This window comes from Cylas formicarius, unplaced genomic scaffold (genome assembly GCF_029955315.1).
Source record: "Cylas formicarius isolate icCylForm1 unplaced genomic scaffold, icCylForm1.1 PGA_scaffold_4__25_contigs__length_36172078, whole genome shotgun sequence".
NCBI lineage: Eukaryota > Metazoa > Arthropoda > Insecta > Coleoptera > Brentidae > Cylas > Cylas formicarius.
Genome location: NW_026844334.1, coordinates 23,989,288 through 24,002,487, shown reverse-complemented (window position 1 = coordinate 24,002,487; position 13,200 = coordinate 23,989,288). Strand labels below are relative to the sequence as shown.

Sequence of the window (13,200 nt, the reverse complement as noted above, 5' to 3'; positions counted from 1 at the left end):
GTAAAAGGTAAAGGCCTGAGTCACGGTTAAGATTGTTTGGTTGTTTAAATAATCAGATTTTTCTCTGGTAGAAAAATTGATTACATGAAAGAATATTAGTTCTAAGAATAAGATTTGATGTAAGATTTCATGATTCTGTGCCGCATATGCATCTAAAACTGTAAATTTATGAACCAGTAAGCGCAAATATATTTATCGAAGCTTTTGAGAAAAATGCCCTCGACATCGTCTATTTAAAACCAAAATGATGGAAACGCTACGTTGATGATACTTTTGTTATTTAGCTTCATTGTCAAGAATTTCTCTGAGATTTTCTTCGCCATTTAAAGTCTGTACACCCTAAAATAAGTTTTACAATTAAATTAGAAACTAATAATAATCTCCCCCACCTAACATTGTGTCATTCTGTTTATAGAAATCCCACGCAATCAGACCTAAATACTTTAATGCCTTGTTACATCTCGATCTGGACCAAAAATCGTAGGTTATCAACTCTCTTGTTTCCAGAGCCGTAAAACTATTTCAATCCGAGTCACTGAACCCAGAAGTAAACCATCTTACATCTGCTCTTCTCTTTAATAATCTCCACATTAGAGAGCGTTCCATCACATATTACATTTACCATAACCATAAGAAAATGAGTCCAAAAACAACCCCACATCTTCACAAACAAAATTCTGTTTGAGATACCAGGAGTTTACAGCATTCCCTGTATATGCGGCAAAGAATACAGCGGAGACACAGGACGAAAAATATCAATTAGGCTGAAAGAACATGAAAGAGCCTTAAACTACGACAGATAAACTCATCAGCCGTTGTCGAACACAATTATAACACCGGACTTCAAATCTTGTTCGACAAAACTAAAATTCTTGCATGTAATCTATTCTTTTGCCAAAAAAAGTCCGAGAATCCATAGAAATCTTTAAACAACAAAACAATCTTAACCGCGACTGAGATCCTTACCTTTCCTCAATATGGGAATCAGTTATCTGAGACAATGTATATGCCGTCCGTTAATTCTGCTCCCAAGCAGGTACAAGGTAGAATGCGAGCCAGTTTCAGTTGAGCTATGAAGAAGCAAACTGGATGATTTGCGAATGGTCATTAAGTTCGATTTATCAACACAACAACCGACGCAGGAGGAATCCAAGAAGTGTGTAAGTGTGTGTGTGTGTGTGTAAATAGTATTACAGTAGCCTGTGGAAGTTTCTTGGAAAAAATAATACCTATGTGTTTCATTAGAACTTCAAAAACTGTTATTTCCTTCCACACCCAAAGAAATCGAAGCTGAGACGCAATCTACTTTGATATGCACTTCAAACTTCAATGATTTATTTAGATTTTTATATTTTCGAGTTGAGTTGGTTGTAATATTGCAAAAGTATCTGCGTTCTTAGTTAAGTTCCACAACTATTACGAATAAGTATGAGTACTAATTTTATTTTCATTTTCAAGTAATAATTGGGGTAATACAAATAAGGAGGAAGTTGAACGCTATAATTTCAACATTAAGGAAAATTTTAAACTCAAAACTCAAAAAGGACCCGTCTAAACATTTAAATAGCGAGCAGTTGCTTCAGTTATCTACAGAGCTAGAATTTGTAATTTGTTTTCTATATAATTTAATCTAAGGGATAGAGTAATAATGGTTCTTAAGAAAGTTGTGCATTGTTTATAAGAAATATTAAATAAAAATTGGTTTTCTGTCTTTTTCACGCTTTTAAAAATTGAACTTACGTAAAACTGAAAGTTATCCCAATCAGGGTCTTCGTAGTCTAGCTTGGTTTTGTTTATTACGCTAATAAGAAAGTCGCCTGTCCTGTAGCCAGCGGTTGGCACTACGATGAAAGCTTCTGTGTAATCAACAGGTGCACTTGCGGGCTCATGTTGTTCTAATTCTACCTTGAATTGAGCGTTTTCTCCCTACATAGAAAAGAAAACTTGCGAGTTAGGTATATGTTTTCAATTATACTCATATATACTTTATACTGTATGTACTGTATCCGTTCTACCAACAATCATCAATTCATCTTTTTATTAGTAACAAGAACAAATAATTTAAAAGTCACAGAAATTTAAATTATAAGTTATTGTTTTTGTGCCTCCTAGCATCGTGTAAAGAGTAACTTTCATAGGGTTAAATCTCCCCTATAGACAATATTTAACAACCATTGAACCTGGTTTAGATCCGGAAACAAAGCATGAAGTATTCTTATGCTCGATTAACAGGTACAAATAGTCAATACGTCCAAGGAGTTTTGGTTAGTTTACATTTGATTTTTGGTTGCGTCTCGGTTTTTAAGAACCCGTATATAATCTAACTTAACATAACGTAATGCAGTGGAATCCCCGCCTAACTAATCCAATAAAAAAAAACTGTAAGTGAAAACAACGTGCAATCAAGTTCTCGATTTTCAAATATAAATTTACGATTTTCGTTTTGAAATCTACTTATTGTATTTACCATGTTCACACATTTTTATTTATATACAAATGCCTAAAGTAAGGCGTCTTTGCAGAATGAAATCTAAAGAGCTAAAAGATATTTGCTTGAATATGGTAGATAGTGATTCAGTAGAAATATAAAGAGATTGTAGAACTTCCATCGTCTTAGTTTTTCGTTTACACCACATTTCCGTCAGATATATCACTACCCGTTATCTGTCTGCACTTGATAATAAGTAGTGATACATCTATTCGAAATGTGATCTAAATAAAAAATAAAGACAATGGAAATTCCACAATCTTTTAATTTCTGAGACAAATATTGTTATAAAATTGTGGTTGCGATTATAGTCTTTATGTTTGGGATACCCTTATTTAATTTTGATTAAGTCAAAAAGTGGTCGATTGAATATTTATTGAGCTATTGGAAAACTAAATAAAACTATTTTCCAGCTGTAAAGAGAGTCAATTTTTGTGACCTACTTTAAATGCTTAGTGTTTTTCGCGCAGATCTTTTGAGAAACTGCGGTATATGTTATAAATTTGAAATTTATAAATTTTATTTCGCGTATGTTTTATGTTTACAAATAATTGAAATAACTTTGATAGTATTTGTTCATAACGTAAAAAGAGTCGGATATAGTTATTTTCCTCGTTAGTTTCGTTAGCAAATGCGGTAATAGAATATTTTTTGCCGAGTCAGTAATTCGGTTCGTTATTTTGTACTGAACCGTGGCCTGCAGGTTAATATTTCAGAATCATTTAAAATTAAATGAAAATTAGATAATTAATTTTTAGATTACTCACAGTGTCACGATCGGTGATATTAAACTTCGCATTCAGTGTGCCATCAAAATTTTCCAAAAATTTAAAATTGGCAACTTTGGTGTCTGTTTCTTCGTAGGTGTTATTTTCATTGCCCGACGAATCTTTCACTGCCATAAACACAGGATCTTGGTCGTCAATATCTTGTATAAAGAATGTTATATCCAGCGTTGTGTTAAATGGAGGATCGTCTGTTTCTTGCGCCATAATGGTAAATTGGTAAGTTAAAATGTCTCTGGCGTCACGGTCAATCGGTTTCACTGTTATAACTCCCGAGTTTTTGTCAATACTCACGCATTTTTCTGAAGGAGAAAATTAAATAAATGGCGAATTAGTTGGTGATTGTGGAAAAAAATATCCCTGTTGTCGGCAAACTCGACCTAAACTGGAATGGATCCCGTACGGATTTTCTGTAGCAAATTTTATTTAGAGAAAGACGGATAGTAATGGGTATTCTTTTGTTTTTGTTATACATGTTAATACAAGTGTAGAAGATATTATTTCTTATTTCTTCTGTCTCTTTTGGGATTTTCGAGCATATAGCATATGTAGCATATAAATGTTTTAAATTAATTAAATAAATAAATTATATAATTGTTATATGATTTAGTGACCCTTCTACGTCTTAGGTGGCTATGAGAGGCACATAGAGATGGGAATGATTTTCAGAGCATGCCTCTAAATTTCGCCCACTAACAATTTCTACACACTTAACTGGTTTTCGCAGAACATTTAACGATCTGGGCATGTTTTGAGAAAGTACTGCGACAAAAATGACATATTGACATATTGACGATCTGTCAGCGGCCATGTTGGTTACTTAATGCTGCCGGTCATTCGTTAACAAAGAGATTTTAAATCTCGGACATGCGCATGGACCTTCTCAAAAAAAATTTCATAGGTGCTTCATAAGTTCATGTATTGTCAGTACAGGCAAGGCCTCCTCTATATTTCTATATGGGTTGTAGTCTTTACATATCCGGCAAAAAAATAATTCTTTTTTTGTAAAAATAAATATGAATTTATGAATAACGTATTTCCACGGAATAACGAAAATTGTTAATTTGATTTATTGACTTGTCTGACATTTATTTGAGGGTATTATTTAGAATCTAAAAAAGAAATCATTGTTGCATTATTCCCATTTTGTGTGTATTTATAGGTAGAAAGAATAAATACTGCTTAAAAATATATTTTCTGAAAAGTAAAAAAGATTCAAATATATTGAATCTGTATATCAATGCGTATATTTTTAGACTTTTCTTAAGGAGTATATTAGAGTATCATTTTTAAACAAAATACTATTTGCAAATTAATATAGTTAGCAATAAAAGGGTAAATAAAGTAGTAATGAAATGGGTAAATAACCTAATTAAACATTGAACAACACCTTATTCTCACATTTACATGGCAAAGTCAAAAATCTACAATATTTTTGTTTTTAAAAGGCTGTATTTTGCAATAATACGCTCTATTTTAGAACATGCACTATAGCGTTGTTTCTCGTCCATATTAAGCAATACACAGTGATACACGAGACGCAGTTAAAAGTGCTTTCGATTAGAAGCAGAAATTTTTTAATTCCTATTCATTAATTGGGAATTAATAGTTCTGATAGTTTGTTAGCTGTTAAGCTTTTGAGTTAGATTTGTGAAACTTTAATTTGCTTGCACCTGCTTTAATATACTGGGGTGTAGAGAAAATTCCTAAACCTGTTATTGAGGGTATAAATCTACATGAAATGGTAAAAATAATCAATCTCTTTTGAAATTATTGCTTTCTTACCTACATCATCCTTTATCACGGAATATACTATATCTGCGTTAATCCCTTTGTCTCCGTCCACTGCTGTAACGTTAAACGTCTGAAACCAAGCAAACTTTGAAATTTGCGTATTTTCAGAAAACAATTTGTTTTAGGTGGATTAAAAAATGGATTCAACGAAAAAATTTTAAAAAATCTAAATTATTAACTAATAAATAAAATATTTATAAACAATAAAAATTAATAAACAGATAAATTGGTTTTTGTTTACTTTTAAGTCAGTGATGTTTCTTAAGACCAACAACCGGAAAATTTTATCACCTGCTCCTCCTTCTCATTAAACTGAGCTGTTGTGAAAAAGTTTGTGAATTCCGGAGGCATGTCGTTTTGGTCCTCAACGTAAATGATGGATCGAACGTAGGCATTGGGAGTTGTGTTATGTTTTGCACCATCCTGTAAATATTTCTTCAATTTACAAAGCTATGAAATGTCACGGAAACAAAGAATAACATACAACCAAATAAAACGAAAAATAAATGTAGAAACAACGATATTAGAAAAAACGAAGACACGTGCACAGTAGGAGAAGACAGGGAAGACTTCCAGAGGATTGGCTAAAACAAGTTTGGAAGGATATAAAAAGAAGAAGAATGGAAGGACAAGATGAATGGATAGTGAGGCAAGGTGCCGCTATGAATTTTTTGTAAATGTCGCATTGTAACTATGTGTAACTTTGGTCAAACTTGAAGAGTTAATAGTAATTCCCATTTGAATTACATATTGTAATACAATATAATAATAACGAAACACAACAACGCAGATAAAACACTAACAGTTTTGCGTTTTAATCGAGGGTACTCCATTGCATAGATTCTAACAGAAACTGTAGCTTTTTTGAATGTTAATTATTGAATAAACACGAAACACACACAAATGAGACTACCAAAAGAAGAAACACTATCAATTTGAATATGATTAACACTTTAACACTAGCGTTGCCATGTCGTTTTGCACTGTACACTTGGTTAGTTTCCACTGTACACTTAGGTTGAGAAAATTAATTTTATTTTCTAATTTATTTTTAACAATTCCAAGTTTGACGAAATGCATTTTCTACTTTCCCTTCAGAGATAGAGCAAAAATTATTTAACGAAAAAGAATCGAATTTATTTATTCAAACTTTATAAATGCCCATTTCCATTTCTGTAATATAAAATTGGTTCTCACAAAATCGAGAATAAAATTTCAAGAATGCGATTACGGCTCTTGGCAGGCGTTCTAGAGACTTAAACGTAATTTCCAGAAATTTCTCTTATAGGGAATACGAATTTTGATGCATATTGCGACTTTCTTATATTTATTTACCTGAGCTTGGACATTAAAGGAATAGAACGTGGTTTCCTCATAATCCAATTCTTTTTTTAGAATTATATAGACTGGTGCCTCATATACGTTATCGGCTATGGTCCCATTATACATAAATTCAAAGAGTTCCGCTTCTTCGGCCTGGAAAGTGTGTGTGATTAATTTGTCGTTACTAGAGTATTGCCCAAGTAACATGCGTTCCGGATCGAAATTAGTCGTGACAAGGGCAAAACTTGAACAAGAAATAATTGTTATTTGTGTAAAACTAGACAAGTAAGAAAAATTTTGTAATATGTAATATTTTTTTGGGCCAGTAAAAAGCGCAATGGCTGTAATATATTTTTTTTAATTAAATAAATCGACAACTAGAACAGACGAGTATAGAAAATCTACTCACATTGCACTTAAAATAATGCTTTGATATGAAAATTGGGAAATTATGTACAAAATAAAAATAGGTTATATAGGCATTCTATTATTTTTATAAAAAAGATTGAGTTAATTTTTGCCGAAATTTTGACAGCTGTTAAATGTTGCGGCTTATATTTGAAGCAGATTTCTTGAGGCCTGTTAGTAATAGCGTACTGTATTTCAATTTGCTATAGACTTCTTCATGTGAGCATACCGGTAATTATAGAGCTATTAGATACGGCAGAGGCCGCAAGTGTGGTATAGCTATGCGTTCATGAGGGAATGACCTTCGGCGCATGCATATGCACTTTGCGCACAGTGATCTGCACACACTCTGCTGCTACTGAAGAAATACCACAGACAAACTGACAACTGTCAGCGTTCATGTTGAACTCAGCAAGGGGTTTTATTGGTTTAAAGTGAGGTTTTAAATTATTCATCTTTTTGATGCTGTTTTCAAAAGCATTTTATCAGCATAAGTATCTATAGTTGTATGGTAGGACAATGTATGTACTATACAGCGTGATCGTTTCAGTGTGCAACATATGCGAATGATTTTTATTAACTGCAAAATGTTATTAAGAAAAGTTGTTTAGAATTGAAATTTATGCCTTAATTTCAAAATAGGGCCTACTAAGATAAAAAAAGTTTTTTAATTAATAAAAATACTGTTATTCAAAAGCAAATAAGATAAAAAAATAGTTTGTTGTTGGAAAAATGTTAATGATTTCCTTGTGTTTTTTTAATAATGTTAAATAAAAATTATTCCAAATCAAATCAGTAGGGCCTGTTTTGATATTAAGGCATATGTTTTAAATCTAAACAACTTTTCTTTTGCTCAATTTTTGGAAATAAAGGTACCTTACGCCTTTTTTGTATTTCTTGTTCTACTACCATTATGGAACATGCAGCGACTTTTGGCAATAGTATTATTTTAGTTTTATAGCTAGTAAAGAACAATCCCATATATTTCTCATTAAAATAAACCCATTGGATATACAATGAATATAGTCGCCGTAGAGACGGCCTCAGGCTCCCGAGCTTTGTATCGACGACAAAATAATGACACTACTCGGCACTTTTCGTTATTTTTTTAACAATAATGACTGTGCATTTAATTTTTTTTCTCTGAAAATGTAATATTTCTATATTTTGAATAAATAGTGCCTAAAAATGTACTCGTCACGAAATAATTTCTGTTAGATTCACATATTACTCGGGAATATTTCTGGCTTATAACATATCTTTGTTACCTTGGTATTTATAATATTGAACGTCATTTGATCTAGCCAACCATCGGGATCACTGACAGTACAACCACATTGGGTGTCTGTTATGTCGAAGATGGCATTTTCCTAAAAACAATTACCACTTGTTGTCAACAATGCGTTTGTTTTTTAATTGTCGATTTAAACTAGAATCACTAAGCGTAATTTGTTTAGCGAAAATTATCCCATTTGCAACTTTTTTATAATTCTGCTGCGGCTGTTGCTATTGATTTCAGATTAGTTTAATTTATGAAGCTCGAAAAGTTTGGAAAAAAAATTAACTATAATGTCATTTGGTAGCCCAACAAAACTTATGTCTAGTTCGTGTCACTATTTGAGGTATTAATTATGAAATTATGCATAAAAAGAAAAATGAAAAAGCTTTGACACACTGTAACTCGAAAAGGAAAAATTTTAAACTCCGCTTTTATAGCAACTTTTTAGCTTCAAAATAAATGAGAAATTACGCTGTGAACTATCGGGGACTTATTAATAACACCCTGTGTAAGTTATATGAAAGAGTTTATTAAAAGCTTACCGGGAAGGTGCACATTGGAGATGTAAGCGATGGTGGTTCATCATCTATATTGACTATATTCAATATAATTAACCCCGGTTGGTCGTTGATCGTGTACATTAATTGGTACAAATTGGGTTGTGTCTCATAGTCAAAATACTGAGTGGCGTAAAAATCAAAAGTGTTATCGTTAGGTCTTAGGCTGTATTTAAAAGTTGTATCAGCCTGTAGAAAGATAAAACTTGGAGTGTCTGACATACCTAAAATAATGCAAAAAACAAACGCTATTTAAAATTGCGACATTAAAAAGAAAGTTCAAAGTGCATTAAGTATTCCCAAACATGTGAATGATTCAAAGGTACTTCTCATCAATGGTTTTCTTATAAAATTATAAAAACCATTATAAAATTTAAGGTTTCTTAATTTTCTACATATCTTAAATCAGTTTATATATCGTTATCTCATAATCCAACCGCAAGCTGTCAAAAAGGTAAGTTCATTCTCTACTATTAGTAAAATTACCCAAAGCACTCCTTATCTACCATTATTTCTTTGCATAGTTTGTAAAATGTACCATTGCTAATTTTTTTTATATTTATTCAACAAGTTTATATCAAATAGTCTGTTATATCAAACGTTAAATGACTGTTATGAGTTAAAACAAAACCTTTTATGGTCTGTCTAGATATGTTGTTTGAAAACAGTGAAACATTTATAATTCGCTTCGAAACTTAAAAATCGGATGAGATAAATATAGCGCCATATATGGAACTATTGTAGGTAATTCGAAGATTTAATTTTTTTTTAAGGACTTGACAATATTAAACTTTGCCAAAATATTTCTAGAATATAAAGCTGTTAAACATAACAAAACAATGAAATTCTTTAAAAAACTAAATAACTTACTATCTTCTGCAATAGTAAACAACAGCGTCTCATCATTGTCCGCGTCGTGGTTGTTTTCATTCATATACAACGTGTATTTGCTTTCATCGTTTGTTAGATTAATCATTTTTTCTCCTTTCTCTATGGTAAACCCGCCGACTAAACAAATATTAGCGTTGTAAATAAATTGAGTGAGTTTTATTAAAAACTGGATTTACTTGCCTTCAAGACGTAGCCAAAGTATAATAAATAATATGTACCATGGGCGTCCCATGTCTGAAATAAAACATTCGCAAGTAGCATATAAATAAACATAGAACATAAAACAAATAGGCATCAAACAACAAAAACATCGAAAATAAAGAGAATTAAATAAAAAAAAAACTTATTTATTATTAATTATGAAGAAGTCTGTCTTAGGTTTGTCCTTAAATTCAATATTAGAAGAGATACATGGAACTAATAGATATGTCATCAAAGGATCTTATGTCGAATACTATGTAAGTCAACTTCAGCTTCAGTAAATTATTGCGAAATCTGCTATGGCAGTTATCATTATCTGATGACCACACCAAGTGGTTTAGCTGAACTATCATTCATATTAGCTTTATTGCTCGAAATTGTTAAGTGTTGGGTTTTATCAGGGTGCGGTTTTAGGCATATTCCGCTATTGAAAATGTTTTTCCCAGCGTTTATGCCGGTGGTGCCATCGCAGTATAATGCCCATTACAATGGATAAACTTATAAATGGAAGGACTAAGGTGATATGGAACGATCAGTAGGGGGCAAAAAGTTTACAATTTGGAGTACCGCAAAAGCCACTCCAAATCGTTAGTTTTTTGCAGTTGACATATCTTTTTGGTACTAAACACACTTTTTTATACATGACAAAATACGAGTTAAGAACAGAAATAAGAAATTTGATGGAAGCGTAGCTAATTTCTGGTCCAAAGAAAACTATTAGATAATAGCGCGTAAATACCCCACTTAATATTACAAATATTTTGAAATTTTCAGTTCTTTTAAATGAAAATTGTTTTATTAGTTTTGGCGATTGATATTATAAATATGTAACATTCTTTCAAAGAATTACCCTCTCTTTGTCATTTTTGTGTAGGAAAATTATTCCTACCTTGGTATGAAACGAAATTTCAATCCTTTTTACTAAGATCATATACTAAATAGTATAGAATTGATTAATTGGTACATATTACAAAAGAGATTTATATTTAATTTTGTTATTCAAAATCCTTGCACTAACATGTATTTTTTGTGTACCTACAATTTTTTTATTCACCGTACCATTTAAGTAAAACGTGATTTCATCACTAAACAATATCTGACAATGAACAGATGGATTTAAGTTGTACATTTCCATCAATTTCATAAAAACTTTTTAATGGATATCACCGTGGACGATCTTTGGGATGTCCTGGCTTTTGTAATGGGTCTTTCTGTATGTTCTGCGTTTAATAAATTACAAACTTCTTCTTGAGTTCGCACTTTGTCTCCACATCCAATAAAAAACAAAGTTTCAATTTTCTGGGTTTCATTTAGATGCGTCATATTCACTTTCTTTACTGACAAAAATGAAATTGTGACAAGCTAAGAACTTTACTGCTATTAACTACTCACCTGTTCATTTCAAAATTAAATTTATGATTTTTTATTCTTTTGCTCATAAAAATTAAAAGATATGCTACGTGAACTATGCGTGAAATTTGGCGCCGAATTCGAAAACGGACTTTAAAAAATGGTCTTCCGTTTAAAGAAGGAACTTGGTATCAACATCTACCTTTTAACGCACCCTGTATATTTTGTACTTTCTGCAAAGAATTAAAAAAAATTATGCTGGACGTGTGTAACCATTTTTCTTGAAATAAAATTGTTAATTTTTGAATAAATTTGTTCAATATTTTAGCCGTTTACTGTATATCCATTAAAAAGATCTCAAAGAAAATGTCATTAAATATCATGAAATAAAGGAACAATTGGCGGTTTTGTTTTTTGACCAATAATCACCATCAAATTGAGATTTACTTTTCTTTAGTACCCCTACTGTTAATATAATTAAATCTGACCTGCATACATCTCGACGATAGGCATTTGGATATTTAGCATGCTCCTTGATTTTTTACTTTAGGGTTAATTTTATAACAAAAGTATACAGGGCAGACAAGATCTCCGTCGAGTTATTAATTTCTGATAATAACTAGTAAGAAAATTGGGACTAAAAATTTGTTGATATATTTAAAGTCGATTATTGCGAAAGTGTTAATAACTTTTATGCAAGCGTATTGTTATTAGTTTCCTTTTTTTATTGAGTGAGAATAAAATTAGTAGTTAGTTGTAGCTAAATGCGCTTGGAAGGCCAACGGTGCAATTTTTGAATATGCTAAATTGGTCCAACTTTTATATGTATTTTTAGTTCACAACACTAATTATGGAATTGTTGCTTCTAGCCACAAAGCTTTGGTTTGTCAAGGAGTGGACTTCTTACACTTTAATTCTTAAAATCCCGATCTTTGTTATATGATAGATCCGAATAGACGCAATTCCAAGAAATGATCGCTGAAATCCTTTGAATTGTCAAAAATATTCACAAAAAATCCAGGTCTAAGTAGGTAAAGCAAGAAAATTTCAAAGTGTCGGAAGTTAAGTGCAATAAATATAAACAAATCTTATTATATTTAACAGAAGTAACGTCAATGCTTTAAAAGTTGGTTCGAAGTGTTATAGTTTTTCCATTTGTTATTTTTTGAATGCCTTTAAAGCAGACCAAACAACGCGGAACCTTTGAAAATTACCTTCAAAATTTCAGGTCATGATGAATGGTAATGAAACCGTTAATATATTTTAGTCCAACTGAACAACACCGCTTACTTAGGTAACCAAAATCTCTCTCGCGTTTTCCATAAACGTCCATCTGACAGGGACTTTTTCCGTTCCTTTGAAATTTTATCTATTTTTCGTTATTTAAGAATGGACCCATCAAATCTGAATTTTCTTTAAGGCAAAGTTTAATAACTAATTCTAAATAGAATCTTAAAAAGAAAAATTATAAACTTTCACCGCACTCAAAACAAATAAAGAAGAAACAAGTTGATTAGGTGTGGCCAAATCAGTCTTTGCATTGAGTGTTCGTAAGGTTAAACAAAAAAGAAACTAGTACAATAAATGCATCTAAAAGGCGGCAGTTCAACTACGCCTACTAATTTTTAGTGCTGGCAACAGTTTCTTGAACTGTGTTGGTTCGAGTGAGGTAAAAGGAAATAAATTTTTGTCTAAAACACTTTGCAATATTTGGGAAAACGGAGATTGCACAATGGACGAATTTAATAAACCAATTTCCGTTAAAGCAGACAGCTGCACTTGCAAGGTACCGGTCTGTAACTAGAAGCAAGAATAGACAAACAATTTACCTGAAGATGTAAAGTAATCCTCATAGACAGAAAAACCGTTACCAATAAATACTACACTTTCAAAATTAACAAAATCGGTTAGTATTTTCGTTGTATTCCGTCAGCCTCAAATGTGATTTATCAACTACTATCTAATGATTAGATAGACAATTTTTAGCGAGCTCAGCAGGTCCGAAATCGAATCACCTTATCTGCAATACATTCCATTGTGAAAGTGTTTGCTCCCAAACTCCCGCAAGTGTCTGAAGTGACTGGGATTTGTGGGAAATGATATTGACGTGGTAAAATGATACGT

General features: G+C 31.8%; 1 protein-coding gene across 1 annotated transcript in view; it reads right to left on the bottom strand.

The window, feature by feature from the left end:
- LOC132700395 (protocadherin Fat 4-like) overlaps nt 1-13,018 on the bottom strand; it is a 26,470-nt gene extending 13,452 nt beyond the window's left edge. Inside the window, exons 1-10 of the mRNA XM_060667684.1 lie at nt 12,906-13,018; nt 9,706-9,759; nt 9,505-9,642; nt 8,620-8,858; nt 8,067-8,168; nt 6,403-6,543; nt 5,359-5,490; nt 5,059-5,137; nt 3,256-3,575; nt 1,741-1,926 (exon numbers count right to left, since the gene is read on the bottom strand). Of these exons, the coding sequence (XP_060523667.1) occupies nt 1,741-1,926; nt 3,256-3,575; nt 5,059-5,137; nt 5,359-5,490; nt 6,403-6,543; nt 8,067-8,168; nt 8,620-8,858; nt 9,505-9,642; nt 9,706-9,757 (1,389 nt within the window). The 5' untranslated portion in view covers nt 9,758-9,759; nt 12,906-13,018. The remainder of the gene's footprint in view (nt 1-1,740; nt 1,927-3,255; nt 3,576-5,058; nt 5,138-5,358; nt 5,491-6,402; nt 6,544-8,066; nt 8,169-8,619; nt 8,859-9,504; nt 9,643-9,705; nt 9,760-12,905) is intronic.
- Nucleotides 13,019-13,200: the final 182 nt, after the last annotated feature.